We start from the raw sequence: 24467 nt of genomic DNA, 5'->3' as shown, positions 1-24467 counted from the left end.
CTTCTTCTTTTTTTTCAAAGGAGATGTTAAGACCTCAGTCAGAGATCTAATTAGATTCATGGTGAGAATCAGACACCTTTTAACTAGCCTCTGGAGTCCCCCTAAAAGGACAGCGAGATCCAGGCTAAGAGAGGCACAGAGAATTAAATGAACCTACTCCTGCCTTTCATGTGTGAAGTGGTCTGATTTGCCATGTCCTCACCTCCAAATACAAAATAACCTGCAGCACTTACAGCGATCGTGGCTCAAGAGTTGGGAGTTCGCCTTGTAATCGGAAGGTTGCCGGTTCGAGCCCCAGCTTGGACAGTCTCGGTCGTTGTGTCCTTGGGCAAGACACTTCACCCGTTGCCTACTGGTGGTGGTCAGAGGGCCCGGTGGCGCCAGTGTCCGGCAGCCTCGCCTCTGTCAGTGCGCCCCAGGGTGGCTGTGGCTACAATGTAGCTTGCCATCACCAGTGTGTGAATGTGTGTGTGGATGGGTGGATGACTGGATATGTAAAGCGCTTTGGGGTCCTTAGGGACTAGTAAAGCGCTATATAAATACAGGCCATTTACCATTTACACACCCCGCTACCATTATACCTCACTCATAAACACATAGAACAGCCTGTGTGTGCGTGCGTGCTTGTATTAGAGGGGGACAAAAAGCTTCAACAAGACCAGGTGCTGTGGCTTTAGCTGTCGTTGTAATTGGACTTGAAAAGACATAGATTGCCATTTCCTCGTTTATATATTCCACACTCGGCGTTGCACCTGTTTATTCTGCCCGCTCGTCTGAGCTGCTGATGCGCACATCGCGTGGCTTCACAGTCAACCCGCCCCTCATTTCTGTGGGTTACATGCATTTAGAGCTCATATGTTCACACTGCATGCAATTATATGGTTGAAGGCGCTTTAGCCAGCAAGCGTTAGCACCAGTTAGAGTCAGGTGAAGCACAGAGCACTTCTCGGTTGCTGCTAATGCATAATGGAGTGCTGCACAACCGTCGAAGTTGGAGAGTTCCCAGCCAACGCTGGTCAGACTTCAAAGTCTCTCTGTGCTGCTGCCTGTGGAGAGGTAATTATTTCACCTTAAGCTTACGTAAACCGAGTTATGCTTGTTATTAATTAGAAGGTGGCTCTCACAAACTCCACTTGAGATGTTTAGACAGCATTCCTCTCCTTTCAATAAATAGCTAAGCTGTGCAGAGGAAGAACATTATGAGTGAATGGGAGTGAATGATCAGCAAGAGTAATTTAGGTCAGTTTCTCTGTGGAGGTGCTAAGTTGTTCATTGGCCCATAATAGGTGTCACAAACTGAATTACTGCCACCAATCATTTACACCGCCTGTCAAGCAAGGCTCCAGCTCTCCAAGCAGTCACACTGAAACCTGCACTAAAAGCCTTTTCTTGTCTTTCTGCGTTGCTTAAACATGTCAGTGTTTAGATGTCAGACACTTCAGCACACTGTATTTTCTCCCCCTGCCGTAACACATTTGGAACACATGGCCCGCGCGGTTTTCCAGCAGGGAATTCGAGAACATCTGCCGCCATAGCAAAGACGTAACAAACATGAAGCTTCTCGTACTTTTTCCAGCCTCATCTTCTGTATATTACTTCCATGTTTGTGTGCATAATCTCAGCTGAAGTTGCAGCCCTCGGGCTCATGAGACAAAACCACTTCTTTTGTTAGGTGTTTGTGCTGAACATAACGATGTGTATTTAGCCACGACCGAGGACATTCAATTTCTCGAGACAAAGCCACAGACTGTTTTGTCGGACGGTATTTTTCCACGATGGAGCAGAGAACGCAGAGACACCCACTACCAAACCGCAAATGCATACTCGCTCATACAAGACACGCACACACAGTCCTCCACGGAAAATATTGTTTGTGAATATTAGTCATGTTTAAACCGACTTCAAGTGTCTGTTGCGCAGAGGGGGAGGTGGGCTATTATGACAGAACTGACCAGAGAGTTGGCACGGCGTCGCATTGATGCCACAAATGACTTCAGTGTTGTATGAGAAGCTAATGAGAGCTGGCGTAAGAGTTGGATCAGCATTCATGAAGACGTCGCGTGAAGCAGCTGAAACGTCATGAATTACCATGAATTACAGAGTGTCAAGAAACCCCTTCTGGTGTGTTATGAAAACTGCCTGTTGTAAATTAGAATAAAGTGGTCTGGTCAGTGTTGCTTGTCATTCTCCAGTTTTGACTGAGGGTAATTTGGAAAGGAGGGTAAAAGCTCCATATTCCAAACTAAAGCGTGAAAATGTGCAGAATGAGCTGGTAAATATTTTCAGTCTGGAGCCACACTTCTGTTTTTAACTCACACCAAATATGTCAACACACACACAAGCAGAAATGTCAAAACACTTCATAATGACCTTTGTTGTTAAATGGTAAATAGATAGTTAATTCAACAATTACAGGATTAATTATTTACTAATAACATAGGATAATTATTCCTGTTTACCAATCATTATTAAGGCAGTAATATAAATATAATTTATTCATGTGTAGAAAAAAAATAATTTTATTCAATCCAATTTTATTTATGGGACACCTAAAATTCTAGATATTAAAAAAGAAAGACCCTTCAACATTTTTTAAAATTATATGTAGTATAATGCATGGTGTCATAACTGATAAGAGAAATATTGTAGTAAAGCTTTCATTACTGATCGCTAAGCTTGTTCTAATTCTCAGGGCACCAAAATATTGTAGATTTGTCATAACTACTGGCATCACAGAGATACACAGTGATCAGTGAGATTATTCTCACTATATATATATATATATATATATATATATATATATATATATATATATATATATAATTACTATATTTTTATTTTTTTCTTAAACAGGAAGTGACTAATTTGTGTCTGTTTAAGCAACAATATTTCAAAAAATACCAAGATGCTAGCATAAGTAAGCAGCCCCCCCTCACCGCCCCCCCCCCCCCCCGCCCCAAGCTCACATTCTTATAATTTACGCCACTGCCCACCTTACCTTCTTAGTTTTAAGTTATTTAATACAATTATTAAGAACATAAGCTTCAACTTTTAGAATAGCCATGTAAGTAATGTTTATAGTAGCGCTGCTGTGTGTTTACTAACTTCTATAAAGATTTATAAACATCATTTCCAGCTTTACAGTACCATCAACAAAATGTTCACGGATATGTTTGTAAAATTAAAAAAAAATATGCAGGTTATCGTTGCTTAAAGCTCAATTTATTGCTAGTTTTTATACATTGCCCACTTGTTTCACAAGCAAATTAATTATCTGGTAAAGGAAACATCAAAATAGCGCCACCGAAAAGTATTTCTTCTATATTAATGTTATCATATAGTTATTTGTGTTATGATCAACTATAGCTCAGGCTATAAAACAAATTAGAATAATAATTTTTCACCTTACCATAGGGTGGTCCAATGCAATAGTTTACAGTTCCACTTTGAAACTGTGCCATTTCTTTTTAGTGTTAACAAAACTATTTAAGGCTACAGTACCAGTAGTATTTACTGATATGTGCTTTACTTCAGGCTAATGTTTCTCTTGTTTGCCAACAGTCTATTTTAAAGCCACTTAATGAAAAATCCAAACATCTAAAGTTACATTTTAAATGTGTGTCATGGGCTCAGTTGACTCCTGCGTTGAAAAGGAATAAGGAAAAGCGATGCACCATCCGCTACCCAAGAGCATGCAACCCCCTGTCTGCAAAGACCACTAGTATTTTATTGCTGCTTCACTTCCCAGACACTAAACACTCCACTGCTGTCAGACTCAGCCCAAAGTAACTTGATATTTCATGTTTTTTGGGGGCCAGATTTTGCTCCCTCCCAGTCACCAAAAGGGGGAGACACAGCGAAGCTTTGAGGGGGCAGAAGAACAGGTGCCCACAATTTCACCTGTCTGCTCTGTAACCCATGCTCTGGGAGCTATGTTACACTTCAGCTCTAATTGTAGCCACATTTGCAGCGATTTCACAGGGATGAAGTAGCAGAGGGGAAGTGGACTCAAAAGTCCACTTTTAGAAGTGAGCTAATTTAATTGCATGTGACCATACCCTCACATGGAGCGACATAAAACACGGACAGGAGAACCAGCGGCTTACATAGACACAGACACACACACACAAGAGCAATGGAGCTTCAGCAAGCCGTAGCACTACAGCCTGTTTATTCTAAAAGCAGGAGGTCATAAAATCAGGCAGTATTTTCAAAAGTACCTGCAAGCTGCATCCTGCAAACAGACAGAGCTGTGTCAGTGCTGATGATGTGGGAGGGGACTTGCAGGTCAAGAGACACAAAATAGTTCAGCAGGCACATGTGATATATTTAGTGAGGCCATTGTTTGTTTTATTTAGAGAGCGAATTGAGGATTTTCCAAACTGCAGCGCCCCTGAGGTATTTTATCAGGTGTACAGTCCGCCATGTGTTACACATTAGCGAGCTGAAGGGAATGCTGCTTGCAGATACAACCTATAAAATGTTTGGAGGTTGGAACTTCAGAGGACAAGGGGTCGACAATCGCTCTCTTCAGAGCTGGTGGTGGATATGTGGGAAACACTTATATGCAAATGAAACGGCCTCAAATTACAGCCCAAATTGCCCCTATATCGTTAGAGAAAATAAGCATTAGGAATCTCTGGCATTGCAGTTTGCCATAAGAATATTAATGCATGGAAAAATAGGTGTTTACTGCTGCAGCCAATTATAATAAGAAGAGTTTAAGGAAGACGGGGGAAAAAACAGCTAATAAAGTTTCTGAGGCCTTCCAAACTGAGCTGTGCCTGTGCAGTGTGGTTACTGAGGGGAGCACACAGATATGCTGGTGGTGTCTGCAAATGCAGGGCGCAAGGCATGATGGGACTGAGGCCTGACAGACGGGGAGGGCGGCCATTGTGCAGGTGGAAAAAAATAAAGTTTACTGTTTCTGAAATGCAATGAATATTTCATAGTGAAATAACCATTTGTCACATGTAGGTCATGTGACGAGCGTGTGTGTGTGGTGACCTCGGTGAACATGGGCAATGGAGCACCAAAACCCAGTGAGTGAAACTCTGCATGGGCCTGTCAGAGCAGCTTGTAATGTGCCACTTGGCTTTGTTCATCTATTAACAATCACATTTTGGTGCCAGGCTCTTAGTGTGTGTGTGTGTGTGTGTGTGTGTGTGTATACGATGTCGACCTGCCTTGAATACATTAACTCAAGTGTCTTTTTGTTTCTTTTTCTTTTCTTTTTAAAGAACAGTCAGCATATTTATATCTTACAGCTTTGGCATTTTTCCTTTTTTTTTTTAAAACAATATGTTGATTTTTTTTTTCCAGTATAGGATCTCAAACGCTAACAAGTTCATTGTCATGTCAGGAAACGCAGCAGGCCGCTGTGATGCCTTTAGGAGCGCTTCGTGAGTGTCTGCGTGTTTAATCCTGCTCTTAAACGCCTCACCTCGTTCAAAATCTGAGCTGGAAATAACTTAAGGATAAAGGACGCGTTATTCACAAAGATCGCCACTTCTGCCCAGCTGTGTTCATGCCCCTGAAAGTCGGTAGACTAGTTAGTCCGAGTCAATAACCGCTGACTGTACCCGATGGCAAATTGGAAATTGCTGGGTTCGGAAAACATAATCATCCGAGCACATCGTGGCTGCAAACGCCACTCCTTCGTTATTAATAATAAAGAAAGAAACTGAATCCGAGGCGTGGATGTTTAATTTGTTATTATGTAAGCTATTTGAAGAGTGATCATATGGTAATTGCTCATTAGTCTTGTATATTTATCGCTGCACCTTATGTCGAGGCCAGGGGAATTGTGCGGGGTTCATTCTCTCGTTTCAAGGATCAATTTCAGAGGCAATTTGTGAAACAGGACAGATCAAGTTAGGCCTGACGTTGGGTCTGTAACGGGGTCGGCCTACAGGTGCCACCTCACAGACATTCATTTTGCCCCCGACGAGATGCTCTTCGAAATGAAACTCCTCTGGCAGACGACGTGTTGACAAACTATCCAAATCCATCCTTTCAGAAGCCACTTCTTCCGACTTAAGAGATTCCAGCTCGATCAATTATTGACTTTGCGCGCTAATACCGAGCCTGTCCTCCGCTTATTCCCTCCCTCGGCCACTATTCACATTAGTGGTGTCAGCGGACGTAATTATACCTACTAATTGCAGATTAAAGGTTTTGGGTCAGTGGGGTCACTTGATAGGACCGACTACTCTTTTCAGTGGTGGATAATCGTTTCACGTTGCGCGCTAAATGTTTGATGCAGCGGGAGCTCGTTTCCAAATTGTCCAAAATTTACGCAAGAACCAAATTGCGCGTGGACTTGTGATGATTTATGAGGGAGTTTAGCCCCCGGACCGAGAGGGGCAGTTTCAGTTTAGATAAGAGGGTCACCAAAGGTCCCCACAATTGGCCCTTAACGCACAGCACGAACGTCTGGGAGAAGGATCTAATACGTGAGGGCCCACTTCAACTCATAACGCGCGCACGCTGTTTGAGTTCTGTCCAAAGTAATTATATTCATGTGACCTTAGTTTCAAATTGCACCTGATCGTCCTCAAACAAATGCCAGGATCTGAAAAGAAGAGCGCCTTGAATTTCTCAGACGTGAAACACCTAAATATTACGGAAGCGGCATGCGCGCTTTTGTTAGGAAGATGTCTTTACCCAGACTGCTTTACAGAAAATAATCCCCCACTCCACCTCCGCCTACAGCTTTTTATTATTTTCATTTTCATTTTTTTATGTAGTAATATGCACTTTCAAAATAAAAAGTGTCTTTTAATTTTATTTAACAAATTAAAATACAATACACCCACTGGAAGCTTTTAATTTGGTGAAGAAGATTTTTGGATATTGTAGCTTAAAAAAAACAAAACGTAATTTCAAAAATAAGATCAAAAATTATTTCCATGCACTAGCTTCTTTTAAGAGAGAGGGGTTGAAATCAAACGCATTTAAATTAATCAAATTGTGCCAGGCTCTAATGAGAAGCCTGTCCTGTCTCCTGTGTGTCCATGCAGACGCACACGAGGAGGGGGTGTATGTGTGGTGGGGGGGGGAGTGCGCCAAATTTGTTTGCGGCGGATCAAGGCTCACCGCCTCCACTGCACTTTCTTTATCTTAATTCCAACTTGAAAAGATATAATTATCTAGTTTGAACAGGACTGCTATCAAATCCTTCTTTATAGGCAGGGTAGGGAAAAGCTCGAGTGGATTGTGAAGCTCTGAGCCGCTCGGTGTTGCCCGAGATAGGAGTAATGAAGTTGTGGAGTCCGGAGATACAAAGGGCATTAACCTCATTAGCATGAAACCTTTTCTTCTAACTATTGTGGGACCCTTTCAGTCCTCTAATCCCCCCTATTTCAAAGCTGGGTTTGTAATAAAGCTTTTAGGGGTTTTTTTCTCCAAAGCTAATGGTATTCTCTATAGATTTTTATTGCTGTTATAATCTATGGGCCGATTAAGAATTCCCTATATGCCATGTCCCCCCTCCTTCCTAACCCAAACCACAAAAACACCACTTTTTACTTTATGAAACAATTAAACAAACACGTGCACCTCCGCGAGAAACACCGAAGTTAGGTTTGCTGTGCTGTTCGCGAGGAAACAAACAAAAACCATCATAATCTAGTTTCAATTTGTTAAGATTTCTTTCTGCTTTCGTGGTTTTGTTGTTTGGTTTGTTTGTGTTTAAATGAGAAATCGTTTCCTGCATCTCTTTCTCTTTTTTAATGCGCCCACGGACTCCAAAAAAGAAGTCCTGTAATGTTTCCGCTCGGTCCAAAGCAGCAGCTTGCAGCACGATTGGAGCCTAAAAGACAAGATTTTAAACAAAGATCCCATTTTTTGCGGCACATTGCAACCTTCCCTTATCGCGCCGTGAGGGGTAGTCAGATTGTACTAAATTATGTCCAACCAAGCCCCCCTTGGATCCGTGGATTAAGAGATTAAAGTGGACCACTGGGCAATGCATCCCCTTTCCCCCCTCATATTACTCGCATGATAATTGCCCAAACTGATTTGCACTTTCACAAAAGCTTGTAGGGACTCTTTGTAGCCGGAGCGGAGCAGACGCTGCAGCTCCTGGAGGAAAAAAAAATGCTTTCTATGTCAGACTGAGAAACAAATGCAGGGCTGAGGAAAACAAATTACATGCTGCAGAATTTTTCCTCTCTTTGTTTTTTAAATCATCCTATAAACGCCACATCAGCGCGCCTCGCTGTGCGCTAAATGATTGCGCATTTCCAAAAAAAAGAAAAAAGAAAAAAAAACCCTTAAGGTTGCTTTCCGTAATCAAAAGCCTATACTTTTACTGCGCGCGACATATTGATAAAACTTTATTGACAAAATATTGACAATTACATACTTCTTGGAAGTATACTTTGTGTTAAAATTGTAGCAAACTTAACACAAACACAAAAAGTATTTACATTCTGTAAAAGCGGGTTTAACAGAAACATTAACTTTTTTTTTAGCATTTCTGTACATGGAATAACGCTCAGTGCTTTTTTATTTTTGCTCTCTCTCCTGTCTTTGCTCAATTCTTGCTTTTTAGTCCTTCATTGCAACTTTCACTGGAGGGTCAAGTCCTGACAGAAGCCTGTGTGGGGGCCACAGCGACACATTGGTAAAGCTTTAGGTTAAAGGAATGTCCTGATACCTTCCCTTTAAGTACTTTGTCTGTGGTCTGATTCACTTATTTTTTATTTTTTTTATAGAAAGATGTCATTTTTTCATCGAAATTCCACTTTTCTTTCCTTAAAAAAAATTAAAAATAAACACCATAACGCAGCACCGCTACTTCATATGTTTTCACAATCACTTTTACACGAGAATCATTAATTAAAGACTGCACACATTGTAAAAAGGAAGAAGCACGACATCTCTCTGTTTGAAAATAGAGTTAGAAACAAAACTGATTATTCCTCTTTTTTGTTGTTATTGTTTCTGTTTTTCCTTGGTTTGCGAAAACTCGTCAAATTAAAAACAGCTACCAGGAAAAAAAGAAGAAAAAAAAACTAGACCATGCATTTCAAGTTTTACAAAAAAAAAAAAAGCAGTTTGGTGTTTTGGTATATCTTACGTGGAAACGATTTTTTTTTTTGTTTAAAAAAATAAGAGGAGGAAAAAATAATAATAAAAGCCTTCTGAAGTGCAAACGTCCAATGTGAGTTGGAGAAAAATATAATTAGGTGTTGGTTGTAGGTGGGGGAGGGTGGGGGAAGGGGGGTAGTAGTGGTGGTTGGTGCGAGAAAGGGTTCAGGTAGGTGGACTGACACACTGTCGGTCACATTTCCCTGGGTCACTCGGACTGACAGACCCGCGTGGTGACAGCAGTGTCAGTCGGGCTTGTCTCACCCTCAGCTGCCGGTCTCCGGAGATCTGAAATGTGACATTGGCTTTGTACCCTCTCACTTGTCTCTACACGGCATCCTGTATCCATGTCCTCCTTCATTCAGGCGCATAGTCTTTATTTTAATCGTCCGAAGTGACATCAATTTCCTCCGGGCTCGCCTGTTTAGTCGCCAGTCTCCACCGGTTTATGTGATGCGATCCTTTCTTCTTCTGCTGAGACTCCGAGCCCTCCTCTTCCAACTTCTGTCTCTTGAACTTCGTCCGTCGGTTCTGAAACCACACTTTTACCTGCATAGAGAAGGGGGGGGGGGGGGGGACCAGAAAAACCCGTATCAGTTTCACGAGATAAACCGCGATTGGCCAGTGCGTAAAACCAAGCGTGAATAGGATAGCATGGCTAAAAACAAGCAGAGAGTTCAGCAGAAATAACAATACTTTTTTAAAAAGGCAAAATGTGACCTGCACCTAAGGAAACAGCCGCCAGGATAAACAAACATCAATTATAGTTCCAGTACAGCACGAATACATGCCATTAAAAATCATGTCATTGTTAATTACTCCAATTATTCTTATTAACTCACATAAAAAAGAGCGACTTCCGCCTTAAAAAGGTCAAACCCCAATTCTATTAACAATATAACAGGACAGAGTCTTTTCCACATCACGCCTTAAAATTATCGGGAGGGAAAAAGGAAAATGAGACAAGGAGCTGTGACACAAATAGAATATTTTAATAAATAAGGTTCACTACTGTTTTAATGCGCGCAGAAACTTTGACGCCATACCCAAAGTAGGTCAGAAATGTATTTAATTTTTTTTAGATTTTTTAAAACAAAAATGTCAGCATGTGGATGTCAAGAGAAATAAATGTCTCTGAGGCACGTTTAACATAACAACGCTCCTCTAAGTGGATTTGTTAATAATCGGTACCGTGGGGGGAATTAACAACATCTAAATCGATAAATTATCTGTTCCTGTTTTGTCGCTGTGCAGCCCTTTCAGCTCTTTAATGGTGACCGAGGTGCGTTTAATAAGCCTTCAGTGGGCTAATTGAAGTAGGTGACGGTTCATTTCTCCCTTCAGCTCCTCCAAAAGGCCCCGCCGTATAAAGGACACACAGCGGACAAAAGACAGCAGGCTGATGGGCTCAAACAGCATCTTAAATATGGCAGGGGGAATTCACTGAACCCGCCTCGCTCTTTGTATCTCCTACCCTATAAAATGGTTAACTGGTTAATTTGCCCTCCATTTTGAAAAGGCAACATTCTCTCCCCCCCACCCCCCACCCCAAAACAAAGTAATTCAACCCCCTCCTGGAATGAGGTTAGGCCTACACAATGACGATCGACTGGCTCCAGCAGAAAGCCTCTGTCTTCAAATGACAACGTGGAAACGGTGTGCCACCTGATAATTTTGCGTTATTGTTTGGCAAATGATAAGCAAATGATAACACCCCGCTTTAGTGCCGCGCGTAAATACGCACACGTTTTACAGGCCTGATTGAAGGCTCCATGACGCACGGTACCACGTTAAAAAAACCAAACACATAAAAAGTAACACACCGTCCTCCAGGACAAGCACCACGACACAGTCAGCTTCTATAATAATCAATAATAATCTCTCGAATTACTGTAAAATGAAAGTGGGGATTTCCTAAAAGCTAAAAACACGACACGACGCGCTGAGAAGCAGCACTGAAACAAAAAACACACACACAACGTGAGAGCAGGTGAGTGGAGAGAGAGAGGGCGGAATGTCGAGTAAAATCCAGTGCTTCTTACCTGAGTTTCTGTGAGGCTAAGGCTGTGGGCGAGCTGCTTTCTTTCTGCTCCCACCACATAATGGTTTTTCTCGAACGCGTGTTCGAGCCGCAGGAGTTGCGAAGGTGAAAACGCTGTCCGGATTCTTTTGGGCTTTCTGGCCAGCGCGTTGTGCAAAAGGAAGCTCTCTGGACTCGTTTCATTACCTGGAAGCGAGCAGAAAGTGAGGATCCTCAGTGACGTATTCAAATATATATGTATATTTTATAAGATGTTAACTATTCCATAAGAAACAACAGGCCTGGGCGCAGCTAGAGGACTGCAGTCTCCTGAGGGACTATAAAAGAGGACGATAATAAAGTCCAAAAAGAAGCTGGACATTAGTCAATAAAAAGCCACACGCCGTATTTATGAAAGTGTGTGTGTGTGTTTAAATTAATCATTACTGAAGGTTTCTTCTTTTAATATCTGTCAGTCCTTCCGTGTGAAGAGAAGAGGGAAACAAATAAAGCAGACGTATAATCCTGGACTTAATTAAATTAGCTTTTTGTGAACAAACTGTAAATCGACAACACACAAAACCATCTTAGAAATTAAACTGAAAATACATTCCAGTAAAATAAAAAATAAAAATAGCGCTGTCACTTGCAGGAAAAACAAACCAAATCAAACAAATAAAAATAATATTCAGTAATAATATTATTAATAATAACGATCACATAAAAATACCACAAATATAGCACCCGAAATCAACAATAGAAAAGTTCTCAGGCCAAACCAACTTAAACAATAAATTTACAATTTACTCATATTTTGTCTGATGTCAGGTTCAGAAATTTAGAAACAGCATAATCATATAATTACACGTTTAGCTCAAATAAAAATGTATTTATTTCTTTAAAAAAACAAAACTAAAAAAACTAAAAAACAAAAAACCTGCTGTAACAGGTTTAAACCGCAGACTAGCGAAATGCTTTCATTGCGTTTCTGGATATAGATCATGCGCTATATATAACCTGCAGACTACCGGTGTACAAACATGTCAGAATTTCAATTCGTAAAAAAACAACAACCCGTTAACACATACTCCAAAGCTGCAGGCGTCCTCACAAGCCCAGCCATAAATATTTCTTTGTTACAGATTATTTTTCTTTGTCCAAAATCGAAGAAATTCGTTACGAGGTCATTTCTTTTTACAGCTGCGACACCTTTAGAAACTACTTTTGGCACTTAACGACGCTTCACTTTAAAACTGTTCTGCTACAGCTACAAATATATATTTATATTTTTTACACCACCTTGCTCTCAGCTTAACACAGTCTAAAAAAACTAAAAAAACAAAAATGAAATAATAACAGAAAAGAAAATGCTACAGCCCGTAGTTGTTCGTGCGTAAAACTCATCCAAAGTCGAATACTTTGACAACTTACCTTGAAACCTGTGACCCAAGTACCTATATCTGTGTAATAACCAGGGGTAGAAAGTTGAGGGGTCTCTTTGCTGGCTGGCAAAAAGCGGGTGCGGACTGTGTGAGGATGAAAGCGGGTGAGCGGCCAGAGCGTGCGGCGGGGCCACCGGATGTACTGGAACGGTAGAGTTTGGCGGATGAGAGACCGCCTCGGCAAAAACCAAGTCCGGGTTAGAGTAGACGCCCCTGCCGCCGGAGTGAAAGCCGTTCAGAAATGGGTTCATCTGGCCGGAGTTTGCATAGCTGAGAGCCGCTGGCCTGATGGGCTCCTCGGAGCGGGACGCCGGTATCGGATTATCCTTCGCCACTAAAGACTCTATAGTAAAACACCTCTTGGGTGTAGGTTGAAACATGGTCTGATAGTCCAGATTCCCCAGTTTAGGTTAAAGTTGTCGTAGGCGCTCTTGCTTGAAAAATACTCCACACCCAAGGAAAAAAAGGGGAAAGTTTCTGCGCAGTAAACAAGTTGGGAAAGGGCGGCGGGCAGTGTCGAAGAAGCCAAAAAATAAAAAGTGCTCGGCTACTCCCAGACTAATCCATGGATGTGATCGTTTTCCTCGCCGGCTTCGTGCAGGCAGATTTGTTAGTTCATGAGCCTAATTAGCGCTGCAGCCCCATAAACAGCTTCCTCTGAAGGCTGTAATGGCATGGTGATTGGTCGCTGCCGCTGCTGCTCGCCTTAAGGTGGAGAAGGGGGAAGACGCTTAAAAAGTGCGTCAATGGGAAGCAGGGGCGCGGAGAGGCGGACTCGAACGCGCAACACGGAACGGATTCGTTCAGAGAAGAGCCCCCCGCGTGCACGCACACATGCCCGCACGCGCACATGTAGACACACAGACACATGCATCCACTCGTGCGCACATATCTCCAGGACATTTAACACATTCAACTAACCAGTAGAAAAGGTAGCCTGCTTATTTGCATTTAGTGTCTACGACAGGTTCAGGCAGATCTTTAAAGTGTGTGTGCTGTTACTACTAGAGGTGATTACTTTAAAATATGCAAAAACAATGTGGCGGCAACACATCAGCTCTGTTTGACTCTGTTTTTGGGATGCTAATGGTATGGAATAAATTGAATTTTTCAGCAGCCGCTTATTTGCGCCATTAGTCGGTTTTAATTTATTTTTCCATATTTTCCTGTTTTCTTTTTGTTTATTTATTTATTTGTGACTGGACATTTGTAGAAAATTCTTTTTTTTTTTTCGTTGCTGCTTGTTTCCATTTGTCCCGATTCTAGGATCAACATTAGTATGAGTTCTATACTGACACGCTTACATTTGTGCAGAATGGTTTGTCGAAGACGCAGACGCGCTTAAGCTCAGATTTAGAGGTGCTTCTGCTTTTTTTTTATCTAGTGTGCGGGACACGATCCTGAAACAGTCAGTGTTCAGTAACACTGATGTGTCGCTGTGTGTTAGACGGTGAGAGCTGTTTATTAGAGTAGTGTACCTGTGCGAGTGCGACCTGTCACCCCTGCATGCAGATCAGCGGCTGACGGCAGCAGCACGAAGCTGCAGCCATGTCCGCGCACAGCGGGCCTTCACAAAGAAATAATACACACTTGGAGTCCGCGCAGGCTGCTGACAAGTGAACTGATGCATCCCCCGAAATGAGAAAATGATGTATTGCCTACCGACAGCCTACGTCCAAATGTTTGGAGATTATTTCATCATTTTATGCCTTTTTTTGTTTTTGTTCATTTTAATTTTTTGGCCGCTGCTTGTAAGCTGATACATGTTTCAAGGAAAGTTTCCAACCAAATACATATAATCAGAATAACTCCACTTATTATTATTATTAAATTATTATTATTATTATTACTCACATGGAGTTTAGGCTTTGCTCATTTATGCGGGTCCCTGAAATTAAATGTGGCCTATAAAAATATACTGGAGCACTGAATGGGCTTCTCAGCGCTATCAGAGCACCAACATGCCCACACACATACACCACACACACCATCTTGTTTAAGATGTTAAAAAACACATTCCAGTTTATTATTTTCAATACCTGGAGGAATCTCCCAGAGGTGGATAGTTTTTTATTCAATTCGCTTATACAGCTCAGATAGAGGCTTTTGGTTTGCATTAAATATCAGCCTATTATTTTTACTGTTATTATTATTATTATTACTATTACTTTTATTATCATCATCATCATCATTATTATATAGTAGCTCAAATCGGGGAGCCAAATTAAAAATGCCAACGCAGTTTTGTTGTTGGGACAACAAACTCCCGCCCTGCTGAGGGTGTTTTCTTACTTTATAGCTCCAGCAGCATGTTACTGGTTTTGTAATTGCCTCCTTTCTGACCACCTTCTGCTTGTTTATATTTTTACTGAGTTTTATACCCTCAGTTAACTGATGATCTTAGGCATGAACCAACACGTTTCCCGTTTTCAGATGTAACGCGTCTTCTTTCTGGTGTTTTACCGACATCTAGTGGTTACAGAAAGAAAGGCTTTACAAAGTTCAGATCGCCAGCGTCGTACGGTTGTAGCCTCCACAAGCAGTTTTGAATTATTATTATCTTGTTTGCCAGGCCAGCAGTCTGACCGCTCCTAAATATTTGGGCATACATGTTTCAGTTTCAGCCTCAAGGTAGCCAAGAAGTTCTGGATTACGATGCAGCATCCCCATGTGTTGTTTATACATTAGCAGTGATGTGGGATTAATTTAGAAACCAGAAACCAAAATCTAAACGACAAGCTTCATCATGTGCAAGTATCAACATAGTTGCTTTACTCATTTAAATTAAGTATTGAAACGCATTTGCAAGCAGGCTTTATTTCTAAAATGTATGTTCATAAGGTTATCTGTGGCTTTATTGATCTAAACTAGGCAAAGCTAAGGACAGCATACTCTAACATTTTTTATATCCCATTGAAGACAAAGAGAACATACTCCTGGTGAGCATTGTCTTTATTAATAAAGGCTTTATCTGTTCACATGCAACCTGGTGTGATACCATTGATTGCAGCAAGATAGAAGCACGCACTGGATATGAAGCCAGACCATTTCAATACTCTATGCATGCACAAAATGTAAATTCCACTAGTTCTTTAACAGGTTAGAAAGCATCTCATATTAGATGGAAGAGCTGAAATAACTGAAGCAGGTGACACGATTCCTAGTCACCATCAGCCATTAGAAGAGTTGTAGATCTGTGCCATAACATCTATGCAAGGTACAGTCAATAAAAGAGGCAGTTGGTGGTACACTGAGTTTGCATTGAATATTGTAGCAGGTTCACTGGTTTGCATGTAGGTCGGATTAACTTCACTAAGGTAAGAACATTTCCAACCACTGGGGGTTACAGTAATGCTTCACTGAAACCTAAGTGAACACAAGTTCATTGGTTAATGGTGTTTAGAAGGTGAGGAGGTTCCGGTTCAAAACTGCAGGTCAAGATAAAAATAAAACAAAATCACTTCCCAGGAAACTGCATTCTACAAATACTCAAATCAAAGGTATTTTTGGGCCCCCAATGTAACACTGTGGCCAACAGTGATGTGGTATTTCTGATTATTATAATTATTATTATTTTAAATCATTTTTATTGATTGAGCCATGAGCTGAGGTTCAGCGGCGAACGGTGGTCCAGCCATCATCATCTGTCTCGTTTTTGGTGCGGCGAAGGTTTTCTTTGTCAGTACGCCAGCCCTTCTCTCCATCAGCGTCACGATCACGGTCCCGTCCCGGTTCTCTGTTTCGGTCCCTGTCGCGCTCCTCACGTTTATCCTCACCTCCACGACGCCAAGAACCACCTGTGGGGAACAAAGATGTTTCGTAGAAAATATTCCAGCAACGGAAGTTTTTATGTTTTAACTTTGGAAGTTTCGTGTGTCCAAAGTGGATGATTTCTTTAAATTTAAAAAAAAAAAAAAAAAAAAAGCTTATGTAGCAGAGCATGTATCAATGGGTTTGCAGTGCCCTCTGCTGGCTGAATAAGTTATCTTCACGTTGAAATTTTTGACAGTCAGAAGATGAGCTCAGTGGATTGAGGATGGAGAGTTGGATCAGGGACACCAGCGTCTACAGCGTTTTAAATCTCTCTCAACTGTGATTACTTTTTATTTGATTTCAGGAAGATAAAAACCATGGTGATGTTGTGCACATCAGTTTTCTTTTAACATCTCTTAACAACAAAAGTGTTTGGGAGCAAACCATACTAGTTTTGGAATCAAAATGTTCTCCATTCAAGCTTGATATTTGATTATTATTAATAAAAGCAGAGCTTAAATTATTGGTAAATCTATGCAGTTTTTTTTTAATTGCTTATTTACATTTCATACAGCAATTTTCTGAAACAAAGTTAACATTTGTGCATAAAATAAATTACTTAGATCACACTTAATGAGATCAAACCCAGCAAAGACACTGAAAGCAAGTCTAAAACATGCTCTGCTCACCATCATCAGGATCTCTGGGTGGGCCTCTGTTGTCACGATCATCACGGCGATCTCTATCACGAGGGTCTCTATTGCGGCGATCATCACGGTCACGTCGATCGTCTCGATCGCGTCGATCGTCTCGATCACGTCGATCATCGCGGTCTGCCTCCTCTCTGCGAGATTCTCTCCAGCTGCTTCCCTCATCAGTACCCCCTCTTCTCCAGATACCATCCTCTCTGTGAACGCACAGTGACACCAATTAGAAACTCTGCCAACAACTACCTGAAAAGCAAATTGTCACATCCTCCACGGTGCTACGAATAACTCAGCATACAGGCATAGATCTATTAGCCCCACCTGTTTGGACGACGGTCTCTGTTGCGGTCGCTGGATCTTTCGTCTCCTTCGCCATCATCTCCATCATCATGGGGGCCACCCCGGGGAGGTCCCCAACTTTCCTCTCTGGCCTTCTCTCGCTCACGCCACCCCCCTATATCAGAGGTGTTCATTATCATCATTTTATTAAGACTTGACATTTAGGCACAGACCAGCTGCCTGGCTGTTGGATAACAAGACTTTTCTATTATTTACTGATAGCCAATTGGCTACAGACTTACCAGGTCGGCCCAGTGGTTTCCAAGGTTTGGCGTCATCATCACCACGATGTGGCCCATCATCCATACCTCTTCTTCCAACTCTGTCATCATCTCCTCTTCTGGGGCCCCAGTCGTCATCAGCTCCACGCCTGGGTCCCCTGGAGTCATCCATGCCTCTACGAGGACCTCTGTCATCATCAAAGCCACGTCTAGGACCACGGTCGTCATCTCCACCACGCCTTGGACCACGATCATCGTCGAAACCTCTGCGTGGACCACGGTCATCATCCAACCCTCTGCGAACAGGGCGGTCTTCATCGTCACCACGGCGTGGGCCTCGTTCATCGTCAAAGACCCTACGGGGACCTCTGTCCTCTCCGCTTCTACGAGGACCATCTCGTCTGAAAGGTAACTCTTTCTCCTCCTTGTCATCGTCCTGTCTCCAAGTCCTAAGGAGCACACAGTTGTTGTTAGAGAAGCCATTCCTAGCTGAGTCGGCATTACAAGAAGAAAAGCAGGAACTAAGTGTTGGTGACACACACCTGTCTGGTGCAGGACGACGCCACTCTGAATCCCCACCCTCTGTGCGTCGTCTCCATCCTCCATCCTCCTTTTAACAGAATCACATGATACTTCAAAATTACTCACAGTCCTGTAGACCATATTATCCTTACACAGCCCATCCCAGCCATCTTGGGGTAAGCAAAAGCAACTTATTAAAAAACAGATCCAAACCTTTGGCTTCTCCTCCTGTGGGACCTTTCTCTCCTCCTCACGGCGTCGTTCTCGCTCCTCAATCTCCTGCTGACGAAGACGCTGCTTCCGCTCTTGCTCCTCAAGCTTTCGTAGACGCTCCTGGTACTCCCTCTCCTCCTCCTCTCGCTGCTCTTGTTCCAGGCGTTCACGCTCTTCACGCTCTATTAAAAAAAAAAAAAAAATTAAAAATCCTTCCTGGTTCTCTGTGGAATATGAGCTCCTGTCCTAACTTTATGAGGACAGGTTGGATCACGGATTCGTGATTGTACAAACCTTTCTTGAGCTGCTCCTCATGAATACGCTGTGCCTCTTCTTCTTTTTCCCGGTAGTAAGCATTACGCCTGTCCTCTTTGCGCTGTCTCTTTCTGTCTTCCAGGCGCGTCTTCCTTTCCTCTATCAAGCGCTCTTGGAAAGCCTTCAGTTTTTCCTTTAAAAGGCACAGAAGTGAAGCTGAAAGCACTGCTTCAGTCCTCATAGTCAGCTAATGCTCAGAGATTGACTAAGCAGTCTTACCTCATAAATGAAGCTACGAGCAGCTGTTATTTTGGACAGGAAGTTCTCTTTGTCCTCCATCATCCTGGACATGCGCTTCTTGTGCTCCAGAGCCTTCTCCCGTTCAACTTTCATGGTACTAATCTACATAAAGAGAAGAACAACTTGTTACATTCCAGATGCTCAGATGTTTTACATTCGTTTTTATCTCTTTATGTAAAGCGCTTTTTTCCTGCCCACTTACCCTCTCCTCCTCCTGGAGCTCCCACAGTTCCATATCCTTGACACGCTGCTCCTCATAAGCTTTTTTGATCAGGGGAATCTCCTCAAGACGCTTTGCCCTCTCAAAATAGTCAATCTGAAGAGAGATAAAACTTAGGGCCCAGTACATATTTAAGTTATCAATACTTCTACTGATTTAATACCATTACCTTTTTCTCCTGGTTCTTCAGACGCTCCTGAAGTTCTTTCTTCTCCTTCTCCAGCTGCTCCACCTGTTTAGCCATGATGAAGTCAGGGTCCAGTTCTTCCAGGTCCTGCAACAAAACCAGTTTGTTAGATCTACATTAAAAATGTAATCCATGTGAAACTTACCCAGATCAAGTTGATTATGGCTACATTTCATCACCTCAATGTCGATATCCTTGAAAGCCTTTGCTCCAAGTTCAGTCTTCTTGATCTGCTCCAAGCGCTCACGGGCATTCTTCTTCTTGATCTGCTTGTGCTCCTCCATGATGCGCTCCTTCTCCCTTTCTTTGGCCTCCTGCCGCAGACGCTCCTCCTCTGCCTTGCGAACCTTCTGCATCTCAGCCTCCCGCTGTTCTAGCTCCTCCTTCTCACGCTGAATGTTTAAGCTCTCCAGACGCTCCTTGCGCTCTTCGATGGTCTGTCTACGAGCCAGGATGCGCTGGTGATCCTTGCGGGCACTTTTCAGGTAGGCAGCGATGGCCTGTTGGTTATGCTCCTCTCGCTCTTGCTAAGAAAGAATAATTAAAAAAATAAATAAGATGCACTTGAATTCAAACAAAGGCATAACATGAGTAATGTTTTAAATATAACATGAAAAATACCGTCACTGTATGTACATTAATAAGGGGGGGGGGGGGGGCGCTGTATATTAGGTGCCTCTGGTCACTGTGTATCGGTTAGAGGTTGAACTCACCAGGATGGAGGCAGGCTTGATGACCTGTATGGCTTTAGCCAAAGATGCAGACATGGCAGTGAGCTGGTTCCTTATCTGCTCTGACGGCATGTTCTGCAGGAAAGGTCCAACAGGAGCATCCTCTTTGGTCGAGTAGTTCAGATCAGAGCCGAAGCTCAGAGTTTTAGAGGTGTGGTCTATTCTGACCTACAAGACAAAAAGAAATGTTAGATAATCTACAAAAACGCAGCATGTTACTTCAGTAATAGCTCACATCCCTGTTTCTGGACCATCAGTGATGTCAGTGTCTCTACCAATGTGAGTCTTACCTGCAGATCACAATGCCGTGCAGCATCTACAATGGAGCGCTCCAGCTGGAAGGCGTCCACAAATGGAACCAGAGAGGCCAGACGACTGAACTCGATGCTTTGATAGATCTGTGCAACCTAAAATTTAAAAAATGAAGACAATTACACCCATTTCAGGGTAGAAGTGATTTAGAAAAAAAGATTAACCAGAAGAGAGAGAGGATTACCTGTTGCAAGAGCCTCAGGATGGTGTTACTCTGCAGATGTGGGACATACTGCTGAAGATCAGGTTCCTTCTCAGCCTGATCTCTCACCCAGTTTAACACCTAGAAGAGTAGGAAATTACAAGCAACAAGAAATGTTAATTAAATGAATAAACTTCAAGCTGTATGTAAGAAAATGAACTGAACGACAGCTCCTTGTAATTATTACGTTTGCTGCTGCCACATGAAGCTGGACAGTTTACCTTGGTCACTCTCCCGCTCAGCTTCAGAGGATGAAAGTCGACCTCAAGCCAGTTGTAAAGTTCTTTCACATCAGTTACAACATACTGCAGCAAGTTAAATCTAACCTAAAACACAAAAATCATACATTTGACAAAAAATTTAAAACAAATTAAAGAACAGATAAAAACAAAAAACTATATTCTTAAAAGGGTGTGAAGATTTCTCTCTCTTCTTGAGCACATAGTGTACCATATCATTAATGAGACTTTGGCGGGTTGGTGGAGACTGCAGGGCAAGGAGGGTAGCTAGCCTTCGGTGTTTCTCAACAATGATGCCATCCATGTCAAGCAAGCGAGCAATATCGGTACGCTCAGGGGTGATGGGAATAGATAGCGTAGCCAGGAGGACTCGGGTAGACATCCTGAAAATTGAAAGTAAATTTCAATACATATTTGGTCATGATCAAATTTTAAAAACAAAAACAAACAAACACTGGTGCATTTATCCACAAGGAATTAATGGAATACCGCTGCATCTCCTCTTGGGTCAGATTCTTTCGCATCTCCCTGGACAGATGATAGAGCCGGTGAAGTGTGCAGGCATGGAAGAGAGCGTTTCCAGATTTCCAGAATACAGTAGACACCTTGTTGTAGTAGTTGGCCATCAGCTGTGGTTTGGGAGGCTTCTTGGAAAGAGCAAACAGGCCATGGATGTCCTCAACAGCCTTGAATGCTTCCTGAGAGGAAAAAGAATAATTGCATTAGTACCATTAATTTTACATTCATCATGTTTCAAAGCTACTATAATATTATACATTGCCAGCTGCACATTACAGCATCCCACAACAGTGGAGGCAACCGATCTGAAAATGCTTGTGTAGTTGTTGAAGAGTGTTAGGTAGACTAACCTGCCACAGCTCCATGCTTATGGCGCTGTCCAGCTGCACCAGACGTGTCTCCAGGTGCATGGACTGACTTTCAGGGTTGTTCAGATTGATGGCAGTGCTCTGGTTGTGATGGCGCTGGATCTGACCCAGATGCATGCGCAGGTTGTCACAGAGCTTACGAAATTCTGCCTTGCGGGTGTACTGAAGGCAAAACTTGAATGCTGCAGGGAAGGTAGGATTTTAGAGCCTCGTACTTAAAGGTTTTAACTGTAAAAATGTTTGCAGTTGCAAAACTATTCAGTTATTTAATATTAATAGTAACAACAACAACAACAATAACTGTTCACTTTGACAATTAATTTAATCTGTTACATTATATCTTATTACATCGCATTGCTTTGCGTAACTGCTGTAATACCTTGAGGATTAGCTAATCCTAGACTCACAGCAAACAGACTTGAAATACATTTCTGAATAATAATTAAATGACTTCATTGGGAAAGATTTTTGTTTTATAAAACATACTATACATGCATTGGTGTTAATTAACATCCATATACAGAAAACGATTAAAAATACAAAAACTTTATATTAAGATGGTAGTAAGCAGCCTGGAATATTGACTTAGGACTAGAACATGACATCATGAAAACAGACAGTATTTAAAAAGTAATTTGATGCATGTCCCTACCTTGCTGTGCAATGTCATGGTATAGACGCTCCACCTTGGAGTTGTTTCTCAGCAGGTCAAGGCACTGGCGGTAGGACTCCCACAAGAACTTCACCCACGGAGTGAGGAGCAGGCGATCAGTACGATCTTGAGTGTCCTCTCCACTCACAGCACTCAGGAGCACGCTAAAATCAAAGCAAGTTTCACATTAGTCCAGTTTATTTGTTTAATTGAAAGAAAAAAAAAAACAAATCAAAATTTAAAGTTAAATCAAACACCAGCCCTAAGAAATGAATTAAGTCATTTGTTAAACAGCTGATTTACTATATAAAAACTTAAGCAGCATCACCTTTCTGGGGTCTGGATGTTATCCAGATCTTCGATGTCCAGGACCATTTGCTGGGACTCCTCCTTGGCTGTCTCAGTCTTCTCCTCTGCCAGCTTCAGGTAGGCCCTAACCACATCCTCCAAAGACTTGATGTTCACCTGGAAACAGAAAGCGCTTACATTTAGACTAAACTGCTATTTTGCATAAATTATTTTGTGTGTGCAAAAATCACAGATTTTTTCTTGCAGACCTGCTGGCAGATGTTCTTGTACTGGTAGAGACCCTCCTTGGCCAGGTGACTCTTGCGAAGATCGACGCAGAGCTCCAGATATTTGAGCATAATGGGCTCGTGGATCTTCTGCCATGTTCGGTGTTTCTTGCTTTTGATGACATCGTACAAGACATCCAAGGCCGGCTGCTTCTTGCCAACCTCAAGAAATTCTGCGCAAACATGTTAAAATAATATAAGTCAACAATAAACGCGTCAAGTCCCGCATCATTATTAAAAAAAAAAAGCAAACGCTTCACACACCGTGACAAGCTAGAGCCGGCTGATTAGGCCGCTGTTGGTGCGTCGGTGATAGTAGGATCTACTTACAGCACCGATTCCCAGGCAGCGTTAACAACACCGTAAAGCTACGTGGAAGGTTAACAGCTCTCTGGCAGTCACTTACTTTTCTAAAAAGTCTTTCTTTTGTAATTTAAAAATCTGCGTAGACTGTTGGCTACATACCAACGTAGCTTCACAATTTCGATATGGCTTCCCCGCCATCCGGCTAGCGTTAGCAGTTAGCCCGGCCGGCTAACAACAACGAGTCACCAACGGCTAATGCCAGCTAACCCTTCGCCCAGTAGTTAGCATGGATGTGGCCCATCTGTTAAAACACGAAGCCGTTTGTATACTCACCGTTCGCTCGTTTCAGAGCATTCTCTGGCCGCTGAAAATACGCCGGCATGTCGATGACCTTTTAGCAAAGCTCAAAATTGGTTGACTTGGATTAATTTTAAGAAATTTTACCAGTCCATCAAAGCCACGCACTCACCCTGTGCAACGGTGCTGGCTGAGAAAGGAACAACCTCGTGAGTAGCCTTGGTAGGGTTGCCAGTTGCGTCACGTGTTATCCCTCCCCCCCAATCCCATACTGTGTGCGCCGCATCTATGAGGCGGTGAAAGGAAATAAAGACAATTAACTTAATACAACGTACAGTTCAGAGTATCCGCGTAGTTTTGTTATTATTTTTATTTCACTTTTATCATTTGTAAACACACCCTTTTCACATCTTGTAGACCTTTTTGGATATGCAAGCACATAAGACTTTAAATGACAAATGATTCCGTTGGCTGTGGCATGTTTTCAGTAACGGAAATATGATCATTAAAATGATACAATTTAAAACAGGAAATAACTTGTAACTCTTGTGCTTTTATGAAAGTTTCTATAGCGTTAGCACCAGTGGCCGTCTGAAGTCACTGGTCCATTTTAGAACGTAGAATAGCAATGCATAATCTAAACTTCCCAAGTGAGGGCTTTAATCAAACCTGGCAACTCTGATGGTACAAGGTTCCCGTATGTGCTCCCCCCAATGGTACCTTCAAGTACTATTCAGAAAAACATTAACTCAAAAAAGATCAATTCAATCAATGCGTGTGAAATAAGATAAGATAGAGCCCAGTTTATCTACCAAGTTCGTAAATTCCCGTGCATAGGTAGCAAAGAGTAAACACAACCAATAAAACCATGAAACAATAGCTAAACAAAGTCAAATAACTCAGTAAAACGGAATATGACAAAATTAAAAGTAGCTCTATAAGTAACATAAAAATGATAATTTAAAGCTAAATAGAATACAATTATTAGCTG

The 24467-nt window shown here is 42.1% G+C and overlaps 2 protein-coding genes and 1 long non-coding RNA gene across 4 annotated transcripts in view; 1 reads left to right on the top strand and 2 right to left on the bottom strand.

The window, feature by feature from the left end:
• Nucleotides 1–17658, top strand: part of LOC309720936 — a 92693-nt gene extending 75035 nt beyond the window's left edge. Inside the window, exon 3 of one of the 2 annotated variants that reach the window (XR_014280607.1) lies at nt 17580–17658. This is a non-coding gene — a long non-coding RNA (uncharacterized lncRNA). The remainder of the gene's footprint in view (nt 1–17579) is intronic. The other variant, XR_014280608.1, reaches the window with a different exon arrangement.
• emx2 (empty spiracles homeobox 2) lies at nt 9374–13280 on the bottom strand. Its single transcript, XM_082558175.1, has 3 exons — nt 12548–13280; nt 11139–11323; nt 9374–9645 (listed from the first exon to the last, which is right to left on the bottom strand). The coding sequence occupies exons 1-3, from the start codon at nt 12936–12938 to the stop codon at nt 9478–9480; spliced, it is 744 nt and encodes a 247-aa protein (XP_082414301.1). The 5' UTR covers nt 12939–13280; the 3' UTR covers nt 9374–9477.
• eif3s10 (eukaryotic translation initiation factor 3, subunit 10 (theta)) lies at nt 15493–23695 on the bottom strand. The gene is made up of 22 exons (XM_082558165.1): nt 23513–23695; nt 22856–23046; nt 22627–22763; nt 22299–22462; nt 21629–21828; nt 21249–21457; nt 20971–21142; nt 20742–20846; nt 20503–20601; nt 20297–20413; nt 19989–20174; nt 19455–19802; nt 19258–19362; nt 19071–19184; nt 18848–18970; nt 18608–18761; nt 18314–18495; nt 18121–18188; nt 17600–18027; nt 17340–17472; nt 17001–17218; nt 15493–16355 (listed from the first exon to the last, which is right to left on the bottom strand). Exons 1-22 carry the CDS (start codon nt 23559–23561, stop codon nt 16171–16173), a joined length of 3687 nt encoding a protein of 1228 aa, XP_082414291.1. The 5' UTR covers nt 23562–23695; the 3' UTR covers nt 15493–16170.
• Nucleotides 23696–24467: the final 772 nt, after the last annotated feature.

Source organism: Aulonocara stuartgranti (genome assembly GCF_965226115.1).
Source record: "Aulonocara stuartgranti genome assembly, chromosome: 13".
Lineage (NCBI taxonomy): Eukaryota > Metazoa > Chordata > Actinopteri > Cichliformes > Cichlidae > Aulonocara > Aulonocara stuartgranti.
The sequence above is the reverse complement of the archived record's forward strand: the minus strand, read 5'-3'. Positions and strand labels throughout refer to the sequence as shown.

Coding starts and splice junctions, on each gene's coding strand:
- emx2 (XM_082558175.1), bottom strand. CDS start 12,938: ATGTTTCAACCTACACCCAAGAGGTGTTTTACTATAGAGTCTTTAGTG. Junction 11,324..12,547: donor CTTGGGTCACAGGTTTCAAG/GTAAGTTGTCAA, acceptor GCTCGCTTCCAG/GTAATGAAACGAGTCCAGAG. Junction 9,646..11,138: donor TTAGCCTCACAGAAACTCAG/GTAAGAAGCACT, acceptor TTCTCTATGCAG/GTAAAAGTGTGGTTTCAGAA.
- eif3s10 (XM_082558165.1), bottom strand. CDS start 23,561: ATGCCGGCGTATTTTCAGCGGCCAGAGAATGCTCTGAAACGAGCGAAC. Junction 18,028..18,120: donor CGTCGTCCTGCACCAGACAG/GTGTGTGTCACC, acceptor TGTGCTCCTTAG/GACTTGGAGACAGGACGATG. Junction 17,219..17,339: donor AGAGACCGTCGTCCAAACAG/GTGGGGCTAATA, acceptor GTGCGTTCACAG/AGAGGATGGTATCTGGAGAA.